Source organism: Pteronotus mesoamericanus, unplaced genomic scaffold (assembly GCF_021234165.1).
Source record: "Pteronotus mesoamericanus isolate MK-2021 breed Mesoamerican mustached bat unplaced genomic scaffold, CSHL_Meso_final contig_657, whole genome shotgun sequence".
Lineage (NCBI taxonomy): Eukaryota > Metazoa > Chordata > Mammalia > Chiroptera > Mormoopidae > Pteronotus > Pteronotus mesoamericanus.
The window spans coordinates 20,451,688-20,473,623 of record NW_026555229.1 but is presented as its reverse complement, the minus strand read 5'-3'; the positions used below and the strand labels follow the sequence as shown (position 1 = coordinate 20,473,623).

At 51.1% G+C, this 21,936-nt stretch overlaps 1 protein-coding gene across 1 annotated transcript in view; it reads right to left on the bottom strand.

Annotated features, from left to right (window-relative positions):
• Nucleotides 1-21,936, bottom strand: part of DMBT1 (deleted in malignant brain tumors 1) — a 138,216-nt gene that overhangs the window by 87,172 nt on the left and 29,108 nt on the right. The window contains 5 exon segments of the mRNA XM_054581236.1: nucleotides 9,759-10,082; nucleotides 11,259-11,285; nucleotides 11,890-11,919; nucleotides 12,733-13,062; nucleotides 15,742-15,792. Of these exon segments, the coding sequence (XP_054437211.1) occupies nucleotides 9,759-10,082; nucleotides 11,259-11,285; nucleotides 11,890-11,919; nucleotides 12,733-13,062; nucleotides 15,742-15,792 (762 nt within the window).

Sequence of the window (21,936 nt, the reverse complement as noted above, 5' to 3'; positions counted from 1 at the left end):
ATAGCGTTCTCATTACTGTTGTTAATATCAGTGACAATCACAGTAGTATCAAAAGCCACCGTCCATCAGGCTCAGCAACTGTACCGGACAGAGGCCAAGGCAATTTAACTAACATTGTTTTATGTAACCCTCTCCTCAGTCCCAAGAGGCAAGTAGGAACAGTCTTGTCTTACAGGTGAGGCATTCAGAACCCAGAGGTTAAGGTGTCAGGTGTGTTTGCCTCCCAGGTCAGAACTCTCTTGACCAAATCCCTCATAGACCAGGAGCCCTTGGAGGAAGGTGGGAGGCAGGTGCAGTTGGACTCTGTATCAACAGGCATAGCACAGCATGCCGGGCGCACAGTAGGTGCCCAATTCAAGGTGGAACACGACACCAAGAGAAACACCCTAAGTCCCTGTGGGTCATGGGCCCGGGCCCCCAGGGGTGTTGCGGTGGGAGGGTGGCCACTTACCCAGGCTCCTCTTCTCAGCGTGCAGGGGCAGCAGCTGGATGGGTCCCAGGATGACATCCACCTTCTCCTGGTAGGAGCTCACGTCCCTCTTTGACCTCACCACGCAGCCCCGGTGGCAGCGGGAGGAGGAGTCGTGGGCCCTGCACACCACCATCTTACACTGCAGGTACACGGAGGGGAAGCGGTTCAGGAACCGGAAGGAGCTGAATTTGAAGCGGACGATGTGGGGCGACGGCTGATAGTAGGATCTGTAGGTCTCGTCCTTCACACACCTGGAAGAAGGGAGGAGGAACCTGTTGGCACTCACCAGGGCTCTCACCCTCGAGACCTGGATGCACTGGGGGTGGACCTCAACAGCCTGTCCTCGGGGCATGCCTCCGGCCTCACCTCACCCGCCTTCCTTCGGAACAGGCGGTTCCCACAGTGACTGTCAGCCCTGCAAGAAACCCCGGGAGCTTGTGCGTGGCAGCAGCATCTTAAAGCAGCAAGTCAGTCCAGGGTTTCCACTCTGGCAAGCTGGCCCCAGACTGCACAGTGACCGTGAGCTCAGTGGCCCCAGGTTCCCCAGGTGAGTCAGGGAGTAGAAGGTGCCCAGAGAGAGGACAGGAAGGAAGATGGCATTTTCTTTCCTGTCTTGGTCTTAGGGTCAGGCAAGGTGACACCTGGCTACCCTCTGGTGTCTTTGGTGCCTTTCCCTTTCCCGGGCTGTGTCTCCTGACCCACCTCAGTCTGCTCTGGGGACTCTGCGGGTGTATGAAGCTCAAGGTTGTTCTAAAGGACATCCAGGAGGGTGATTCGGTTGAGGCCAGTTGTAGGCCACACGTCTCTGTGCTCCAAGTACAGTTGGGACACAGGTATCTCCACATGCACATCCTCCCGCCCCATAAAACTGCACTATTTTATATACACACACGCCAGAATTTGAGCACAAAGGAACCTTAAACAGAAAAGAACCTGATCACTCACTAATTGGCATTAATCTCAATTATTTGACATAAAATTCAAATGTCATCTTGTTACTATTTGTAAAAAGAGAGTCTGGGTAAGCTTCTTCCCCATCTCGGCTGCCAAGGAGGCTCCTGTGCATTGAACCACTGTATAGACTGTGAGCAAGACAAACCTCAACTCCCGTTTATTGAATCAGCCGTTCATGAAAGTTGTGCCCAGAAAGAGATGCTGTTTTTAGGTGTGACATTCAACCTCCCATCCCTAATTGCTAGCAGTTTGCCTTCCCTTGTCAGTACAACTTCTGTGTGAGGCAATTGTTACTGGGGTGCCGAGATCAAATCATAAGCCAATAACTGATGTAAACATCAATGGGCAGAGACAAAAGAGCAGCCATTAGAGTTGCATGCCCCGGTGTCCTCGGACCCCTCTGTGAGCTCAGAAGGGCCCTGTCATCCAGGGAAACAAGACTCTGTAAACAGCCCCGCCTGGGCACCATGGACCCTGGCCTGGGCACCACCGGCCTCACATCTGCATCTTTGAGCCTGGTGGGAACCATGGACTCTGTCCACACCTAGTGGATGTAGGTCAACCTTTGGTGCCTTTGGTACGACATTCATGGTGGACCACCTGCTATGTATTTTATTTTCTTTGCCCAAATGTCCACCTCTTCTTCTCATCTAATCCTCCCAGCAGCCTGGGGTGTGGGCACCACCTTGCTCATTGGATAGGCGAAGAAAATGGCTCAGAGAGGTGCGCCTGCCTGCCCAGAGCACTACAGCTGGCTACGTGTCAGAGCTAGCATCTCAGTTTCGATCTGCTTCAAAATTAATTCTTCCCCACTGCGCCCACATCCTTTTAATGCTAAGGCTTGCCTCGAGTCCAGTCATCTGGGGCCTAGTCCCATTTTATAGCCAACCTGCTGGTGACCAGTGGTGAGCCATTCGATTCATCAGACACCCACCTGCCTGTATGTTAGCGAGACATGACAACCTCACTGGTTAAGTTTGAGCTACGAGGACCAAATTCTGTGCTCCTTGAGCCTTTGGGCTACTCGTGTTTGGGTGATCGGGCAAAGGTTAAAGTCTGCCCTGTGAAGACATTCTTACCCACTCCGGATTAGATAGTAAGTCAAAGACGTAAAGTCATTGGAATATGGAGATGCTACACAGGTGTCCACGAACAAGGCCAAGGAGGAGTCAGAATGAAGAATTTCAGCCTGAAGGTACAAATCCTGATTCAAGGTCACGTAGTATGGGCTGCTGGTCACACGATGTGAAAATGAAGAAGATGTATAAAAGGAAATGTTCACGTCAAAATGGCCATACTGCACTTCCTCGATGTTAATGCTGTTATTAGCGATGTACATCGTGTTCACCCAAGTGTTCTGGAGCATTTTGCAGCTGACGTAAATGTGGAAGTCCTTTGTCCTCTCAATGATGCTTCTTGGAGCACCTGTTCTGAGGACGTTGGAATAGGTGATGGTATCATTATCGACCTGGGAGAGGGAGGCAGGAGAGCAGAGTCAGGTTCATGTCTCCTTCTAAGAGACTGTCATTGCTGATTTTGGTGAGAATGAGAGGGAGGTGACTCAACAAGGTTTCGGGGACCCCCCCAGAACCAGAGATAGCACATGCCTACTGCCAGGACCACCATTGCGTGGATGGGCATGCTGCTTAACTAGCAAGACCTTCCATTCACAATCCCCTGTTCTCTACCCCATGATGGGGGACCCCCATAGGGACCAGGTGCTGGGGCCTCCTGGGAGCTGCTCCTTACAGGGTCCTAGGTGTGTCTGGGTGATGATCCCTTGCCCTCCAGTATGGCTAAGCTGGGTGTGGACTCCAGGGCTCAGGACCTTTTTGGCTTGTTCTGTTTCATTCTCCCCATTGCTGGGGGAAATCGGGGGAGTCAGTCACATACTCATGGGAGGGGCTGCCGGCATTAGTTTGCACTGTGCTGTTTGGATCGGTCAGTAGCTATTGCAGCTTGGTGTCTGAAGCTGCCAGGGCTGGAAGTGACCAATTGGAGTTATAGTTGCAGCAGGTCTCTGGCCTCTGGCGCGGGGTCTTCCCCAGAGCTCACATGGACAGTCAGGGGGGTGTGGCAAGGCGGAACACTTCCTGTCACACTCTGCTTTTTCACTTCCTGCACCACAGGGTTATGTCTGACTTGCATCAAGCAGCAAATTCTTAAGAATATTGGTCTCTCGCACCATTTGATGTGCCTACCATCTTGTGAGAGTGACTTTTCTGGGGATGAGAACCTCGCACCTGGTGGTCTGTGTCTCAAGAAAAGGATGCTTCCTCTTTCTCCTTCCCCGTCCAGGGCTTGACGTGCTATCAATCGCAACATCAATAAATATCCATGGAAGGGATGAAAGGGACAGGGGATGGAAGCCAAACAAAAGCACTGTGGTGGAGAAGGATGGAGCCAAGAGCAGCTGCCCCGATGGTTCAAATGGCCAAGAGGACACAGGTGAACAAGGCCCCCTAGAAGTGCCATGGTCATGATCCTCTGGCCCCGAGTGTGGTGAGCCCAAGCGAGGCATAGCCAGGAGGAGACTGGGGGAAACTCTTCCCTTCCCAAATACTATGATGGTCAGAAGCAAACGTCTAGCCAGGGACCAGTTCCTATAAGCCACTGGTGCTTTGGCAAGAAAGAGCCCAAAAGCAACAACACCATAGCGGCCTAAATGCAAATCCTAGAATGTAAGACAACCCGATTCTTTATCAAAGAGGAAGGAATAAGATATGTTTGCATTCTTTCACTTAGTGAGGCACCCACTCCTCTCACTCACCCCAACCCCAAACTGTACAAGTTTCTGACCCTGGGAGCTGCCGATGTGAGTGGCGGCCAGCTGGGAACCCTCTGTGCTGGACGGTGCTGGGAAAACTGGTGCTGACCTCCCCTTCTCCTCCTTCCTTCTATTTGGAAGTGGCAAGGAAGAGGTTTATATGTTTACCCTGATTATGCTCTGGTTATACAGACACAATCATGTTGTCTAGGTCCCCAGAATTCCAGCAACACTGCACATTACTGTAAGAAAGATTTCTCAGCAGGAGGTAGAGTGGGAAGGCCCAGGCATACCTTTTGGATGGTGCCGCAGCCTGAGTAGGGAATTCTGAAGATCACCTCGCTTGATGTTAGCTGGGGCTTACACTGGTAGACTCCGTTCCAGTTGGGAATGACAAGGGCATTGGCGGAAGAGCCCAGGGATTGCAGGTAGCTCCTGCTCACGCTGACTTGCATTTGATTCGACAGACAAAGCAGCTCTGGTGGCCAAGGGCAGACAGGGAAGTCAGTCAGCACCCCCAAGCCCTAGCAAGTCCCACTAGGAGCTCCTCCCATACTCAGGTGCAGGGATCTAGGTGGCTGGCCAGGACGGTCCACATTAGGATATGCTCCCACCCCCCGAGGTGCCCTGGGGCTCCAGTGAGTCTCATTCTCAGGAGAGCCCCATGTGGACACAGGCACTGGGGATGCCTCAGATGAAGAATGGGGGTGCAGGATGTGGAAGAAGCGAATTCATTTCCAGGAAGTAAAGTAACGCTCCAGTTGAATTGTGGGGATGCTGTGAAATAAGGTCCTTTAGCTATAGAGCAAGTCAAAGCTTAAAATCTGGGCTGAAAACCAGCACTTGGCCATCTCCTGGCCCAATCCCTGCCTAGCCTGTAAATTAGTGCATTTAACAGCTTGAATCGTGGCCGTGAGCTTCTGCTGGAAGTGGCTGAGTGACCAGTGACTTTCAGATGTGCCAAATGTGCCAGGTCTCAGGACATGGTCAGCGTGTCCCACACTCTGGAATGGTCACAAGGCCTCAAGCCAGAGGTCACTTCTGCCCCTCGCACAGATGTCTCACTAGATGCTGAAAGCATCATCTTGCATCTTCTACTCAATCTCTACTGACCGCATTAGTAATGTCCGTACACAGCCCATCAGCCAGTTCTCCCCCTTGACCTCATTTCTGGGCAGCTGGAGTCCCAAGACCCACTTGCCCTCATTCCCTTTCAGCACTAGGTCAAGCCTTGGTGACCTGCCACGGCTGCTCTAGGTTCCTATCCCACCACCACAGAATGGCTGAGGAGCAGAGGGCTCTCAAGGATGCCTCACCCCTAACGAGCCTGGGGACTTACTGGTGCTGTCATTGGAGGGACTAGAGTAGTAGTCAGCCTGGAACCCTCTCTTGGTGATGCTGCCATCGCTGACGAATCGAATGGACATGAAGTTGGACGACGAAGTGTAGGAGGCCCTGTCCCCGTGACAGAGCCGGGCTATCAGAGGAGAGCTGTGGCAGGGTCCATCGAACACTTCGATGTAATCATAGTTGCAATTCCCCTCGAGCCTGCAGAGAAGGAACGCATGGTTTTGGCCTCACATCCTGCCAGGACTGAAGGCAGGAGATCAGGCCTTAGAGGGGGCCCCACCTCTGACAAAACTTAATAATTAAAAATAATAGATTTTCTTAAATCAAGCAGAGACTCCTCTTCCATGGCCTGCATACAGGGGCCTTCGTCCTTCCTGCCTTTTGGGGCCACACATTTGACATGCACAAACCCTCTCCCCACAGGCCTTTGCATTGTGACAGGAAAGACTCCTGTCCTGCCTTAGACTTTTTCTTCGATCAGAAAGAGCCTAGTTTCCCCTAGAATGAAATAAATATCCATGAATTCGGGGCGATGGAAATAAGTTATTGAATAAGTAAATATTGGACAAGTTGAATAACCTCTCTGAAGGTTGGGTTCTACTTACAAAGGTGAAATAATCCTATCCATGCACAGAGCTTCTGTGAGACTCAAATGAACTAACACATGGAAAAATGCTCCACAAAATAAATGCTGGTGGCCGTTGCTATTCAGATGCCTGGCTAGAGAGCCAGTCCTGGGCAACCTTCCTCCACTGGGTCTTATGAGCTTTAACTTGAGTCCCCAAAATCCAACATGAATTGTAATTATAAGGTGATTGAAATCATGTATCTTCTGCAAGACCTTACATGAATTTCCAAGGCAGAGACCTCCCCCACCCCAAGGCCACAGCAAATCAGAAATCGAGAGAGAAAAGTATTTTGCTCAGTGGTGGCTCTTAGGGAAGAAGTTATGGTACTTTCTCTCCAGGACACTGGAAAACACTGGCGCCCCTTGCATGGCCACACCCCTCACCCCACGCCGGACCAATCACGTGTTGATGTGCTTTGATGATGTCTCCTCTGCTTAAAACAATGACTTTTCCACTTCTGCCTGAGCCCTGGAACTCATCCCCCAATAAAAGAAGGAGCAGAGAGAAAAGTTCAAAACAGCTGGTGTGGTTGTTAATCGGGTCCTTTGCACTATTATCACTCCTAATGGAGTCCCTCCCCCGGATAACATCTTCCAAGTGTCTTCTTACATGTATTTCTTGTGACATTCCCAATAACCAGTGATTGGGAAGACGGGAACAAGTATTGCATTCCTCTTTTCCAACTGCAACTGGGGAAAGTTAAGGGATTTCCTAGGGTCACACAGCAAATTGGTGATCAAAGTGAGGCTTGAAGCTGTGGCTCCTGTCCGGGCCCCGCTCTCCTGGGCTATCTCCATGGGCAAAAACAGAACCCATAAGAAGGAGACCTCTGCCAAAGTGCTAGGTGCCGTTTGTCCCTCCTGGATGTCTGTGAGGTTCCCCGGGCGCCCCGCACCGCACCCACACACTCACTGCACATCTGTGAAGACAATCGTCACATAGTAGTTGTTCTGGACCTCGATGTCCCACACACACTGGGCGTTGTTCGGGTAGTTCTCAGGATAGAACGGGCTGGAAAGGTGTCCTGATGGCTGGGACAGGAAGCCTCCACAGGAGTAATTGGCTGTCGTCGGGACAAAACAGAAGTGCCGGTGACTCCCAGAGCAAACGACTGCCTGACAGAAACCCGACAGGAGGTGGCCTAGACGTGGCCTGTCCAGCCAGGGCCAGCAGGATGCCCTTCCCGGGCAGCTACTCTGAGGGAAGCCCTCTCCTCATCATTCTCGTCATCTCTCCCAGGGCCACTGCCCCTGAGGGGAAGGGAAAGAGGACTCCTCAGGGAGCCCAGCACTTACCGGTTGGTCTGGAGACGGTGTGGGAAGGAGCTGTTGGCAAAGAGAAAAAATAATGATTACTCTCCTGGCATCCTTGACACACTTGTGGGACACTTGCTTGCTCTGTGCCAGAAATATGCCAACCCTAGGGCCACAGCGAGGTGCTGGCTGCAGGCCACACCCCCAGGGAGCTCGCAGTGTGGAGGGGTAGATGGGGCAGAGCGGATCCTAACACAGTGGGCGGGTGAGAGCCCAGAGCTTTGGCTCCAGACCCATGGGAGCAAATGAGCCTGCTTTTCTGGCAATCCTTGGCTTCATACAGAACTTCCCCAAGCCCCTGGATCAAGTTAAGCCCCCGCTAATATGCCCTTTGCACACTGATCTTTCTCTTTGAAACAACTGTCGCAACTGTAATTATATCATTACTCCTCAATTAAATATGTAATACTGCCTTCTACCTGAGGGAGGAGGTCAGTCTCTCTTTTTCATTATTCTGCAATTTTACAACCCTTCTTGATGGCCATGTGGCCACATACACAGCAAAGATCTTAAAATACTTAACATCATAAGATTTAGTATTTGTTAGTACGTTCTAGATACCACACACTATGTTAACTTGAGTCCAGTAAATCTGTGTCTGTTTTAAAGGGGGAAAAAAAATGAGGCACACCCAGATTTATTTGTAGAAATATTCTTCATCACAGAATCAGTTATAACAATGAAGAAATATAAATTACCAAAATGCCCAGCAACTGGGGACTAGTTAAATAATTTGTGGGCACAGCTGTGCAATGGAATATAATATAGGCATTTAAAATGATGGTGAGAGCAATTTCTTAAGAGCAATAAAAAGCTACTGAACTATAATGATATCATCAGGTAAAATTTGCAGGTAAAACATGATTTATTATCCATTTATATTCTCCCGTCTTCCTTCCAAAGATTTGGCAACACTTCAAGAATTAAAAGCCTTCATTTCTATTCTCTGAAGAGTTCATTACCTCATTTACTTAAAAGAAGGAGACAGAGGTCTCTTTAGTTAAAACCAACGAGATCTAGCCAGCAGGGGCCACGCGAAGGTTGCCTGTGTGCAAGCAAGATGTGACGGAGTGCACCAGGCGGGGGCGGGGGGCAGGCTGAGAGAGGCTGTGCCCTGCAGGCGTCTGCACCAGGGGCAGCCAAGCCTATGCGTGAGGTGGAAGACCTGGCACCTACCCTCGGTGGTCTCCAGGGATGGCTGCCACCAATTTAGAAAGAGAATGAAGTGATTTTAGGATTTGACTGGAAATGTTTAAATCCCATGGCCAGCCATTTAACAGGAGAAGTGAAATCCCTTTCCTCATTGCAGGATGTCTCAGAGCCTTGACCATTCCCCTGCACATGGAATGGCCAAGAAGAGCCACGCAGGAGCACTTCCCAACATCCTTGGCACCAAAGATTTTCGTTATGACACAAAGGCAACTTGGGGGGTTGTGCTCCCAATGTGAAGGAATTCTTTCACAGATGAACGTGTGTAAGGGTTTAACTTGGCCACGTTTCTAAAATGGTCACGATTCTCCATGGGTCCGCTGGGACAGTGATTGGCACCTGGAAGGACCGGAGGACCAAACCTCTCCCACCGCCCCCTCTCCCGATGAGCACAGGTAGCAGGTGACAGTAAGGGTCAGATGGGCTCTCCAGGCTGAGCTCAGTGGCAGCCATGGTCCTGAGGGCTCCGCTGGTCACCATGACCAACCCCAAAATCCTCAGAGAGAAACCACACCCCAGAAGGAGCCCGCTCTCCTCCTCCTGCTTCTGGAAACACAAGAAGGCGGAGGTCTCAGGAGGAAGACTGGGCTGCCGTGACTCACCCGGGGTAGTCAGAAGGCTTTGTGAATCTGCAAGGGAGAGAAGGGAACATGGTCAGCCTCAGTGCCTGGAATGTGCTGGAAGAAGCCCTCGGGACCCTGAGGCAGAGGTGCTGATGCCCGAGGCCTGTACCCTTCACGGTGCTGAGAAACCCTTTTGCAGGCTGCCCAGGAGAGCTGAGTGTTAAGAGGTAAACTTCAGGAATTCGTCGCCCCCAAAACATTTGTTGAGGGAATTTGTGCATTAAACCCTTGTCTGCTCTAGGGGTCCTCCTAGGGAAGATGTTGCAGCCTGCCCATAAAATCAGGGTCACTAGTAGCTATCACCCAACGGGGTCACCAGTGAGGCTATCGGGGAAGCTGCCTGTCTCCCAGGGAAGTCTAGGGGAGCAGCCCAGTGCAGAGAGGAGCGCATGCCAGGAGAGAACCACACTAAAACAGAAGCCCAAGGTCTTGGGGGCCCACCTGAGCAGACGACACTTGCATCCTCATAATGTCCACAGTTGTGTACGTTCCAGCCACTGTGGGGACAATTCCACAGGTGGGACTCATACCCTGAGCAGTGCACGTCGTCCAGGACAATAGGCCCCGAGCCCTGACCAAACAAGGCATTTCCTGGGGCATGCACGGCCCAGCCACAGCCCAGCTGCCTGCACACCACGTTGGCGTCGTTGGTGTCCCAGTCGTCGTCACACACGGTCCCCCAGGAGCCTCGGTAGAGAACCTCCACGCGGCCCAGACACCGGTCACTTCCGTTCACCAGTCTCAGGTCCAAACCAGAATCAGATCCTAGAAGGGGACATGAAGATTCACTCTCTCCTGTGCCTCATGAAGGAAGAGGTTCTAAGGTATGAGTGAGGTTTAGAAGTCTTCCAGGGGCCAAGACTTTGGGTTCTGGTTTTTGTTCTCCAGCATTAGGACTTGACCAAAGCCTGTTCGTCTTCCTCCATCCTCAAGGGGCTGTTTTATAGAACCCTCGGTGTGAGCTGAGATGCACGGTCTCTGCTTGGTTCCCACAGTGCCCAGCAATTCAACGGCTGAGCCCAGCCCTGGGATGCAAGGGGGGAAGAAGAGAAGCCCGAAGTCTGCATCAGCAGTGGCCACTGGGATCAGTCTGAGCACCTGCCGCAGGAAACCACCAGAGACAGCTTCCCAGCCCCCGCCCAAGGAGCAGCCCTAGGACCTCATCTTTGGAGACTCCATCGTCAGCTGACTCATCCTATACAAGAAGACCCCACCTCACTGGGCTTGAGGCTAATTCTGGAGGCTCGTTCTCCGCTGAGCACCCAAAGCTTGCCCTGATGTGTATTGTAGTAGAAAGCCTCCTTCCCATTAAAAAGAAAAAACAACAACCAAAAGCACTCCCTGTGAGGTTCAAGGAAGACCTAGTGCCACATCCTCCCCCTGTCCCCTGGGGAAGGGGAAGGTGGGTGTGCGACCCTACTTGGCCATCAGAGCAAATGAAAATGATTTATGAGAAGGTACCTAGTGCCAAGCAAGCTGCTCAGAGTACTCCTAGCACTTGGCAGTTGAGATACTGGGACAAACAGAGTCTATCTCTTGGTGGGATGCAGACTTGGGGCTGGCGAATGTGTAGCAAGCAAGCTGATAGCAAAGGCCATATACATAAGAAGGTATAGGTAAGAAAAACGCATAGGACAATCTTGGAACTTCTGGATCCAGCTGTCCCTGAAGCTAGATCTACCACTCAGTGTCCTAGATATGTGAGCCGTGGAGTTCTCTCCTAGTTCCAGAGAGTCTGAGCTGGGTTCCTGTCACTTGTAAACCAAAACACCCTGACTAATATATCCCATAATTCTGGTAGGTAGAACGTAGAAGGGCCCCTCCACGAAGGATGAGGTGACGAGTGTGGAAGTGTTTTAACCCAAGATTCGGGCACTTCACCCAGGCCTGTTGACTACAGTGTTGAGCGCTGGGCTTTGGCTGGGTCCAAATGATGCTCACCGTAGACAGGACTCGTGTACCACCAATCTGGAGAGGAAGCAAAGCAGGCTTAGAAAGGAGGGCATAGAGTCAAGGTTGAGCCTAGTGATCTGTGACTGGGCTCAGGGACAGTGGGGGAGGGGGGAGCTCTGTGGCTGGGGGAGAAGGAGGCCTTTTCTGAGAGCTTTCACTGAGCCAAAACCATGACCTTGAATGTCCTTAACAATGCCAATGAGGTATTGGCATTCTTAACATCTCAACGATCTGTAAGAGCAATTACAATGCTTTCCTGACACAGTGCTCTTTGGTGAAAGCATCCTGTTGGCTCTCCCGACAGCCTGCAGCATAAAAGACCTCTGTTCTCTCATTCCATGTAACATTTGGCCCAGACACAGCTTCCAAGCAGAAACGACCCCAGGACAGAGCCTCCTGTGTCACCAGAAGCGGGTAAGCACGATAGCCAGAATGCTCTTAACCCGCTGAGCCAGACTGGCAGATCAATGTGTCATGGGCTCAGCTAGAACCATCTACACACCCTAGAGTGGTCAGAGAAAAGACTGGAATGCAGAGGCCTCCACAGTCCCCTCCTGGAGCTACAGGTGGGGCGTGGCTGAGGTGAGTAGCGAGACAGCAGACAGGCAGCAAGACTCACCTGGTGTGGGTGTAGACTGGGGCCTGGCAGCTGTGAGGGAGAAAGCATCAGGTCAGACACGTGGCATGGAAGGTGGCACAGCTAGAAGCACAGGAGGAAGAAGCTGAGCAGATCAAATGCTCAGGCATATCTCTCCCCCGCCACGGGGCTGGGGTGGGCAGGGGGTGGGGAATTTGCCCTCTGACCCTGAAAGGACACCCCTCATCAGAATCCAGGAAGACCCTGTGAAATTATTTCCAATGTCAGGGTGATTTACTCTGTGTCTAGAAAGAGTGACTGAGTGGACACAAGCAAATTGTCCACCGTGCAGCTTGTAGCAGTTCACCAACGGGGCAAGAGTGAGGAGCCTAGCTCAGGGGCAAATGCCAGGGTCATGTTTCAGGCCTGACCTAGGCAAGTAATTACAAGACCTGACCCTGTCAGGCCGCACAAGAGTTGTGGCTCTTGGCAGAGCACAGCTGGTGTGCAAAGACTGCATTGAAATTCTCTGGAGAGAGTTACAGTCAAGGACTCATAGCACCCAAGTCTACACCAGCCACAGAAGGATCTTGCAAGCCTAACCCACAGGCCCCACTCCCGGACTCCTTCTGACTCCTCCCTCTTGCTGCTGCCTTGCATTTTCCTGGTGGGAACAAAAGAGTTGATTCACACTTTCAGTTTATTTCCAAATTCAGCTTTCAACTCCTGGCACCAAGGCAGACTAACACCAATCGAGGCAGAGAGCTAAGGAAGCTTCAAGGGAAAAAGCAATGTAAAAAGCCTTGGCGGGAAACACAACTTAAGGACAAATTGTTGACAAAACTCCACCCCAAGAAAGGGAGAGTAACAATGTCTGAGGCCCACCTGAGCAGATGACGCCGGTGTCCTCCCCGTGGCCACAGTTGTGCACGTTCCAGCCTCGGTGCGGGCAGTGCCACAGGTAGGACTCACTCCCTGAGCAGCGCACATCGTCCAGGAGAATGGGCCCTGAGCCCTGCCCAAACCTGGCACTTCCTGGAGCTGACCTGGCCCAGCCACAGCCCAGCTGCCTGCACACCACGTTGGCGTCGTTGATGTCCCAGTAGTCGTCACACACGGTCCCCCAGGAGCCTCGGTAGAGAACCTCTACCCGGCCCTGACACCGGTCACCTCCGTTCACCAGTCTCAGGGCCAAAGGCCCTTCAGTCCCGAAGCCTAGAGATGGTAAAAGGACACCTCCTCCATGACTATGAGAAGCTTCCAGGCCTGAGGCACATTCCACACTCTTGGAACACTCTCCCGGTCTAACCACCCAGGGCAAACAGGTACCTTTGGACCCAAGCACAGATTCATCTTCATCACAGGACAGGGGCAGAAATGTCCTGTCCCACCAGGTCAAGGCGGCTTCCATGGAGGGGAGGGCCCGTGACAGACCCAGAGAGTACCCCGACCCCACACAGGGCCTCCCAGGGGAGAGCTCCATTGCTGTGCGGCCGTTCCCCCTTCGGCACCCGCTGGCTCCCCTTGGTCCTGGGTGACCCCAGGCAGAGCCCCAGGAGGTGATGGGACATCTGCCTGACAGGCGGGGCACAGGCACTCTCACCCTCTCTTCCCGGGGCAGCGGCTGGAAGCCTGAGCCTGCAGATGGGTCTCCGCGGGACTGGCCTGGCCCCAAGCCTTACACTCAGCCATGGACGGGTCTCTGCTGAGCCTGTGCCCATGACCTCACTACACACAGGTCATCATAAAACTATGTCACACGTAGGACCTAGACTGACAGACTATTTCTTTGCCAGCCCCACCACAGGGATCGACAAGGATGTGAATGGCCCACATGGAACCTCTTTCCCTCAAGTTCCATCCCAGCCTTGAATCAGAAGCAGAGACAGAGCCCTTGGGAGGATGATAGGAACACTTACCTAGTTCTGTTGTTTGTGTTCCTTCAGCTATAACTGTGCTCCAAGGTGTGTCTGGAAGTGAGAACAAAGAGAAAGGCCATAGGTAGGTATCACTGAAACAGGTCCTTTAAAACTTGGTGGCGGGCATGATGACAATTTCACCTGTGCATCCTGCCTCTTGCTACCTGTGTGTGCACAAACCCCCTGTTGAGCAAGGTCTTGGGGCCCCAAGCCCTGTTGGAGATCAGACTGATCCCTCTAAATCTCTAAGTCTGCTGTGTTCTTTTCCTAACCAAAAAACCTTTGCCACCCCCCATCCCTGATCACATGCTTATTGGCAGTTCTGAGAGGTCAACCGAACTCTAAAGCCTGCGTAGAAAGACCACTGGAGTGATGATTTAATCTGGAGCCAATCACAAGTCCTTGTACCTGGAAACTCAGTCACACATTTCTCTACCATCTGCCGGGCACTGTGTCTGCCACACAGTGACGCACAGTGACCATGCTGAATCTCGTGGACTTAATGTGAGGGTAGGAGAGAGGACAGGAATCTGCTGTGCCACCAGTAGGACCCCAGTGGTTATGAATGTCCGTTATCGAATATAAATTCATCAGCCTGGACATGACACCGTCAACAGCCATGCCACCTGAGGCCATGCCTCTGAACATCGGCAGCTCTCTTTTGGGACAGCAACCAGGTGTTGGGGGAGGATACAGATGAATTAATAGTACACAGAGCCTTGGAAATCCCACATGTCCTTTCAGAGCATGTTGGGAATGCGAGTGATGGACGGCAGAGAACACGTGCGCCAGGGCGGCTTCCCAGGGCAGTGGTCACTAAGAGGAGGAGGAGAGGCATGGGCGTGCAGGAAGAGAAGCACTGCCTGAGCAAGGTCGCTGGAGACTCACCTGGCCAGGATGTGGTCTGGGACTGAGCGGCTGTGAGGAAGAGAAGGGAAATGTGAGGCCAGAATTAAGCAGTTCCCGTGGCCACAGTTGTGCGAGTTCCAGCCTCGGTGTGGGTGGCTCCACAGGTAGGACTCATGCCCTGAACAGCGCGTGTCGTCCAGGAGAATGGGCCCTGAGCCCTGCCCAAACCGGGCACTTCCCGGAGCTGACCTGGCCCCGCCACAGCCCAGCTGCCCGCACACCACGTTGGTGTCGTTGATGTCCCAATTGCCGTCACACACGGTCCCCCAGGTGCCTCGGTAGAGAACTTCCACCCGGCCCTGACACCGGTCACCTCCATTCACCAGCCTAGGGCCAAAGGCCTTTCGGTCCCAAACCCTAGAGACCACACGAAAACACCTCCTCTGTGACTGTGTTGAGCCACCAGGCCTGAGGTATGTTCCAGACCTTAGGACACCCTCCTGGCCTAACCACCCAGGACAAACAGTCAGCTTTAGACACATGCACAGATTTGTCTTCATCACAGGAAAGGGGCAGAGATGTTCTGTCTCGCCAGGTCAAGGTTGCTCCCATGGAGGGGAGCAGGACTCCCGGGAGGGGAGGGGGACTGCCATAACAGCCACACACAGAGCCTCCCAGGGCAGGGCTCCATTGCTCTGGGGCCATTCCCCCTGGTCAGCACCCACTGGCTCCCCCGTGGTCTTCGGTGACATCAGGCACAGCCTGAGGAGGTGATGGGACGTCTGCCTGACTGGAGGGGCCAGGGCACTCTCACCCCCTCTTCTCCGTGCTGTGGCAGGAGGCCTGAGCCTGCAGACGGGTCTCCATGGGACTGGCACCTCCCCCAGTCTTCACACTCAGCCATGGACGGTCTGTGCTAAGCCCCTGCCCAGGGCCTCACTACACACAGGTCTCCATGCAACTATGCCCCATATAGGACCTGGTCTCATAGACTATTTCTTCGTGAGCCCCACCACAGTGACAAGGATATGAATGGCACACATGGAGCCTCTTTTCACCACATTCCATCCCAGCCTTGAATCAGAACCAGAGACAGTGCCCCGGGGACGGTGAGCAAAATATATACCTGAGTCTGTGCTTGGTGGTGTTGAAGGCATGGAAGTGGTTGTCCATGTGTCTGGAAGTAACAACAAAGAGAAAGGCCATAGGTAGGCATCACCGAAACAGGTCCTTAAACCTTCTGTGAAGGACATGGTGACAATTTCTCCTGTGTGTCCCACCTCGTCCTCCCAGTGTGTGAGATAACTCCTGGCCTGATAGGTTTCGGGGGTTGAGCGAGTAGTGAGAGATCAGATTGATCCTCTCATCTCTAAGCCTGCCATGTCCTCTTCTCCACTGAAACCTTTTCCATTTCCCATTCTTGATTCGTGTGTTCAGTGGTAGTTCTGAGAGACTGACCATAGTCTGATGCCTGCTTAGAAAAAGTCAGGGGCTTCCAGTGAGATGGAGGCATAGACAGACATGGCTCGCCTCTTCGCACAACCACATCAAAATTACAGGTAAAATATAGAACAACCATCACTCAGGAATGTCAGAAAATGAGCTGAATGGAAGCCTGACAGCTATGGAATTAAGGAAACGGCATCCACCTAGACTGGTAGGAGGGACACAGATGCAAAATGGGCCAGTCCCACCCCCACATAGATAAAAATTTGGGTGGGATATCTCCAGAGTGAGGAGTCCCAGACTCACATTAGACCCCTCAGTACAGGATTCCAGTGCCAGAAAGGTAAGTCCCCACAACTTCTGGCTAAAAACCCAGCAGAGTTGATGGAAGAAACTTCTGGAGCCCCAAGCAGTTCCTCTTAAAGAACCCACACACACATTCACCTACTCAGACTAACTCTCCCTGAGCTCCAGCACCAAGGTAGCAGCTTGAAAAGCACCAGTGGTATCCAGGGAGAAATTGAAGTGTCTGGCACCAAGACCAGCAGAGACCATTGTCCCTCCCCCTCCCCCCACATAAACCCTCCCCCCACAGAGCTGGTAAGTTGGTGCCATATCTGAGACTCCATCAACCTGGCTAACACTGTTTGACCTGCCTTGAAGGTCCCCAGAGGTTCTAACCCACCCAAGCTGCTTTTCCATAATAGTGGCTGGTCTTGGCTCCTAAATCCTATCAAACAAGCAACAGCTAGCTGGCTTCAGTGAGCGCTAGGGACGGCCAGATTCGAGTCACAGCTTGGTTTTGCCTGAGAATCTCTAAGCCCAGCACAAATAGCAGCCATCTCAGATAGCTTTACAGCTCAGGCAGGGTGGCCCCAGGAAAAACACAGGTTGGGGCTGGCCTTGGCCTGCATCACCTGGGAAACCTCACAGCTAGCGCATCCAATGGACAGCTACAGACCACATCGGAGCACCACCACCCTGCCGCTGCACAGCTGATCCTCCACAGATGGCGGAGGTTGGTGGTCAGTGGCCATAGCCAGTCCTTGCAGCTGACTGGCCTAGATAAATCCCTCCCATCAATCTGTCAACAGCAACCAAGGCTCAACCTCAAGAGGAGGGTGTACTCAGCCCACACAAAGGGTACACCTCGAGTACCCAGCTCGGGTGACAAGGGAGGCTGTGCCACTGGACCCTATAGGACACCTACTACAGTAGTCCACACTAACAAGACACAGGATTGAAGCAGCTTTATCTAAAACATAGAAACAAACACAGGGAGGCTGCCAAAACAAGGAGATGAAGAAACATGGCCCAAATGAAAGAATGGATTGAAACTCTACCAAAAGAGCTAAATGAAATGCAGATAGGCAATCTATTAATGCAGAGTTCAAAACACTGTTTATAAGGATGCTCAAGGAACTTAGTGAGGACCTCAGCAGTATAAAAAGGTCCCAGTCAGAAATGAAGGTTACACTAAATGAAATAAAGAACAATGTACAGGGACACAACAGTAGAGTGGATGAAGCCAAGAATCAAATCAGTGATTTGGAACATAAGGAAGTAAAAAACAACCATACAGAACAGTAAGAAGAAAAAAGAATCCCCCCCCCCAAAAAAAATGAAGATAGTATAAACGGCCTCTGGAACAACTTCAAGAGGTCAAACATTCACATCATAGGGTTTCCAGGAGGAAAAGAGAAAGAGCAAGAAACTGGAAATCTATTTGAAAAAATAATGAAAGAAAACTTCCCTAATTTGGTGACGGAAATAGACATGCAAGTCCAGGAAGCATAGAGAGTCCCAATTATGATGGATACAAAGACGACCACTCCAACACATCATAATTAAAAGGCCAAAGTTTAAAGATAAAGAGAGACTCTTAAAAGCAGCAACAGAAAAGAAGTTAGTTACCAGATGTTTGCCTAAATGGGAAGGGGGAGGGGGAGAAGGATGAAGAAGTAGGGGATTAAGAAGTACAAATAAGTAGTTACAGACTAGCCACAGGGATGTAAAGTACAGTGTAGGAAATGGAGTAGCCAAGAACTTGTACACGTGACCCATGGACAAGAACAATGGTGAGGTGATTGCCTAAGGGAGTAAGGGGCACTGGCTGAAGGGCAAATGGGGAAAAAATCAGGAAAACAATAATAGTATAATTAATAAAGTATAAAATATTTAAATATTTTTATATATATAACTAAAATAAAATACAACCAAATATATTTTATATAACTAAAAAATGAATAAATAAAAATTTAAAAAAAGAAAGGCAGGGGCATACAGATTCAACCTGGAGACAATTACATGTCCATGTAACCCAGAAAATCTTGATCACATATTGTGCCCCCATCCCCTGGGCACTGTTTTGGCCACTTAGAGAAGCAGCTTGGAGGACCATGCTGAATCTCAGCATGTTGAAGGTGCGAGGGTAGAAGGCAGAAGTCTAATGTCCAAACAACAGAACTCCAGTGGTTAAGAATGTCCTTTATCCCTCAAAAATCTCATCAGCAAGGATGTAGTACATGGGAAGTTCTTGGAACCAGAGGCAACTTCTCTGAACAAGAGCAGCTCTCTTTGGGGGCAGCAATCAAGTATTGGATGGGGACTCAGGTGGATGTTGGACAGACAGTCTTGTGAGCCCAAGACTTCAATGGGGAGGACCCACATGAGTGGCCCTACCATAGGGACAAGGGTAAGGACCGCACACCTGGAGCCCCCTTCCATCATGTTCCATCCCAGCCCTGAATCAGACGCAGAGACAGAGCCTCTGGAGGGTGATAGGAATATGTACCTGATTCTGTGTTTCCTTCTGTTGAACGTGTATAAGTGGTTGACCATGTGTCTAGAAGTACAAGAAAGAGAAAGGCCATAGTTAGGCATCAACAAACAGGTTGTAGGGATAATGGAATCAGTCAGACTCCCTCACCCGGATGTCCGGAGAACTATGACTCCGCAGAGTTCATATAACGTTGAGTAAGGGCCCGCATGTGCAAATTAAGCTCTATTATATAACCAGAAGGTCAGATATTGACACCCCACCAGCTTTGTGTACAGTTGTATATAAGAGAGTCAGAACTTTCCACCTGCATGAGTGGATTGCCCCACCCAGGAATAAAGACACATCAGACAACCGGATGACTCTGTGTATTTTCTTCTGGCTGCCCGAAACCCACATTAATTGGCTGGACACAAGTCCCTTAAAAATTTTGATGTAGGGGCATCATGACGATTCCACATGTGCGTCCTGCCACTTGGTACCCGTGAGTGCACAAGCCCCCTGTTCAGCTAGGTGTTAGGGGCCAAGGCACTGTTGTGGATCAGACTGGTCCCTTTAAATCTTATAAGTCTGTCGTGTTGAAATTAAAAACCTTTCCCACCTTCCATTGCTGAGTCACATGCTCAATGGTAGTTCTCATGGGGACCAGACTCTAAACCTTGGCACAAAAGAGTCAGGGACATGGGGATGAAACGTGGAACGAGTCAAATGTCCTCATATCCAGAAAATCATTATCACACATCACTCTACCATCCCCTGGGCACTGTCTCTGCCACTCAGAGATACAGATGTGGCCATGCTGAATCTCAGGGTGTTGAAGGTGTGATGGTAGGAGCGCAACCAGAAGTCTGATGTCCCACCAAAAGAATTCCAGTGGTTAAGAATGTCCTTTATCCCTCAAAAATCCAGCATCCTGAATCTATTAGTGCAAAGTTTGTACAGCCAAAGGTCATCTGTCTGACCATGGGCACGTAGTTTGGGGGGCAGCAACAGAGTATTGGATGAGAACTCGGATGGATGATGAACAAATGCGGTCTTGTGGTTGCCGTGCATACTGAAGAAACACTGGTGGGAATCTCAGTGACGGAGGGCGAACTGAGCATGTTCCCAGTAGCAGGTTCCCAGAGCAGTGGTTCTTCTACAGTGAGGAGGACATGCATGGCTGGCCCCACCAGAGGGACAAGGGTAAAGGTGGCACAACTGGAGCCTCTTTCTATCACGTTCCACCACAGACTTCATTCAGAAGCAGAGAGAACCCCTGGGAGGGTGATAGGAATATTTACCTGTCTCTGCTGGTGGTGGTGTTGCAAGTGTCGTTGTGGTCCACAGTGTGTCTAGAGGTGACAATAAAGTGAAAGGTCATAGTTAGGAAACACTGAAGAAAGTCCTTCAAAAATTTTGTAACAAGCATCGGGACAACTCCACATGGGCGCCCTGCCACATGGTCCTTCTGTGTGCACAAGCTTTGTGTTCAGCAAGGTCTTTGGGATCAAAGGCCCTGTAGGAGATTTGACTGTTCCCCCCAAACCTCTAAACCTGTCATGGTCTCTTCTCCACTAAAAACCTGTGCCATTTCCCATCCCTGAGTCACGTGCTCACTGGTAGTTCTGAGAGGATGGCCAGACAATGAAGCTTGAGCAGAAAGGCTCAGAGGCATGGTGATTCAACGGAGAGCCAATCAAATGTCCTTGTACCCAGAAAGTCATAATAACGCATTACCATCTCCTGGGCGCTACCTCTGCCAATTGCAGATGCAGCTGTGACCGTGCTGAATCTCACTGTGGTGAGTGTGTGAGGGTAGAAAGCAGAAGTCTAATGTCCAAAAGACCGAACCCCAGTGGCTATGAATGGCCTGCATCCCTCAAAAATCTCATCAGACTGAATAGAGTAGGTGGGAAGCTGTTGAAAACGGAAGCTGCTTCTCTGACCATGAGCAGCTCTATTTGGGAGCAGGAATCAAATGTTGGATAGAACTCAGGTGGATGGTTGACAGACAGTCTTCTGAGCCTAAGACTATAATGCAGAGAACCCTCATGGGTGTCTTCACAGGGACAAGGGTAAGGATGGCACACCTGGAGCCCCCTTCCATCATGTTCTGTTCCAGCCCTGAATCAGACGCAGAGACAGAGCCCCTGGAGGGTGAAAGGAATATGTACCTGGTTCTGTGTTTGCTGCTGTTGAACGTGTGTAAGCAGGTGACCATGTGTCTAGAAGTACAACAAAAAGAAAGGCCACAGTTAGGCATCACCAAAAACAGGTCCTTTAAAAATTTTGTGGTGGTAAATGATGATTCAACATGTGCATCCCACCTCTTGCTACTTGTGAGTGCACAAGCCTCCTGTTCACTTAGGCCTTTGGGGACAAGGCCCTGCTGTTCATCAGATGGGTCCCTCTAAATCTCTAAGACTGCTGTGTCCTCTTCAAACCAAAAAACTGTGGCCATCTCCCATCCCTGAGTCATGTGCTCACTGGTAGTTCGGAGAGTTTAACCAGACCCTAAAGCTTGGACAGAAAGGGTCAAGGACATGGGGGTGAAACCTGGAGCCAATCGAATGTCCTTGTACCCAGAAAAATCATTATCACACATCACTCCACCATCCCTGGGCACTGTCTCTGCCACTCAGAGATACAGATGTGGCCATGCTGAATCTCAGGGTGTTGAAGGTGTGATGGTAGGAGCGCAACCAGAAGTCTGAGGTCCCACCAAAAGAATTCCAGTGGTTAAGAATGTCCTTTATCCCTCAAAAATCCAGCATCCTGAATCTATTAGTGCAAAGTTTGTACAGCCAAAGGTCATCTGTCTGACCATGGGCACGTAGTTTGGGGGGCAGCAACAGAGTATTGGATGAGAACTCGGATGGATGGATGATGAACAAATGCGGTCTTGTGGATGCCGTGCATACTGAAGAAACACTGGTGGGAATCTCAGTGACGGAGGGCGAACTGAGCATGTTCCCAGTAGCAGGTTCCCAGAGCAGTGGTTCTTCTACAGTGAGGAGGACATGCATGGCTGGCCCCACCAGAGGGACAAGGGTAAAGGTGGCACAACTGGAGCCTCTTTCTATCACGTTCCACCACAGACTTCATTCAGAAGCA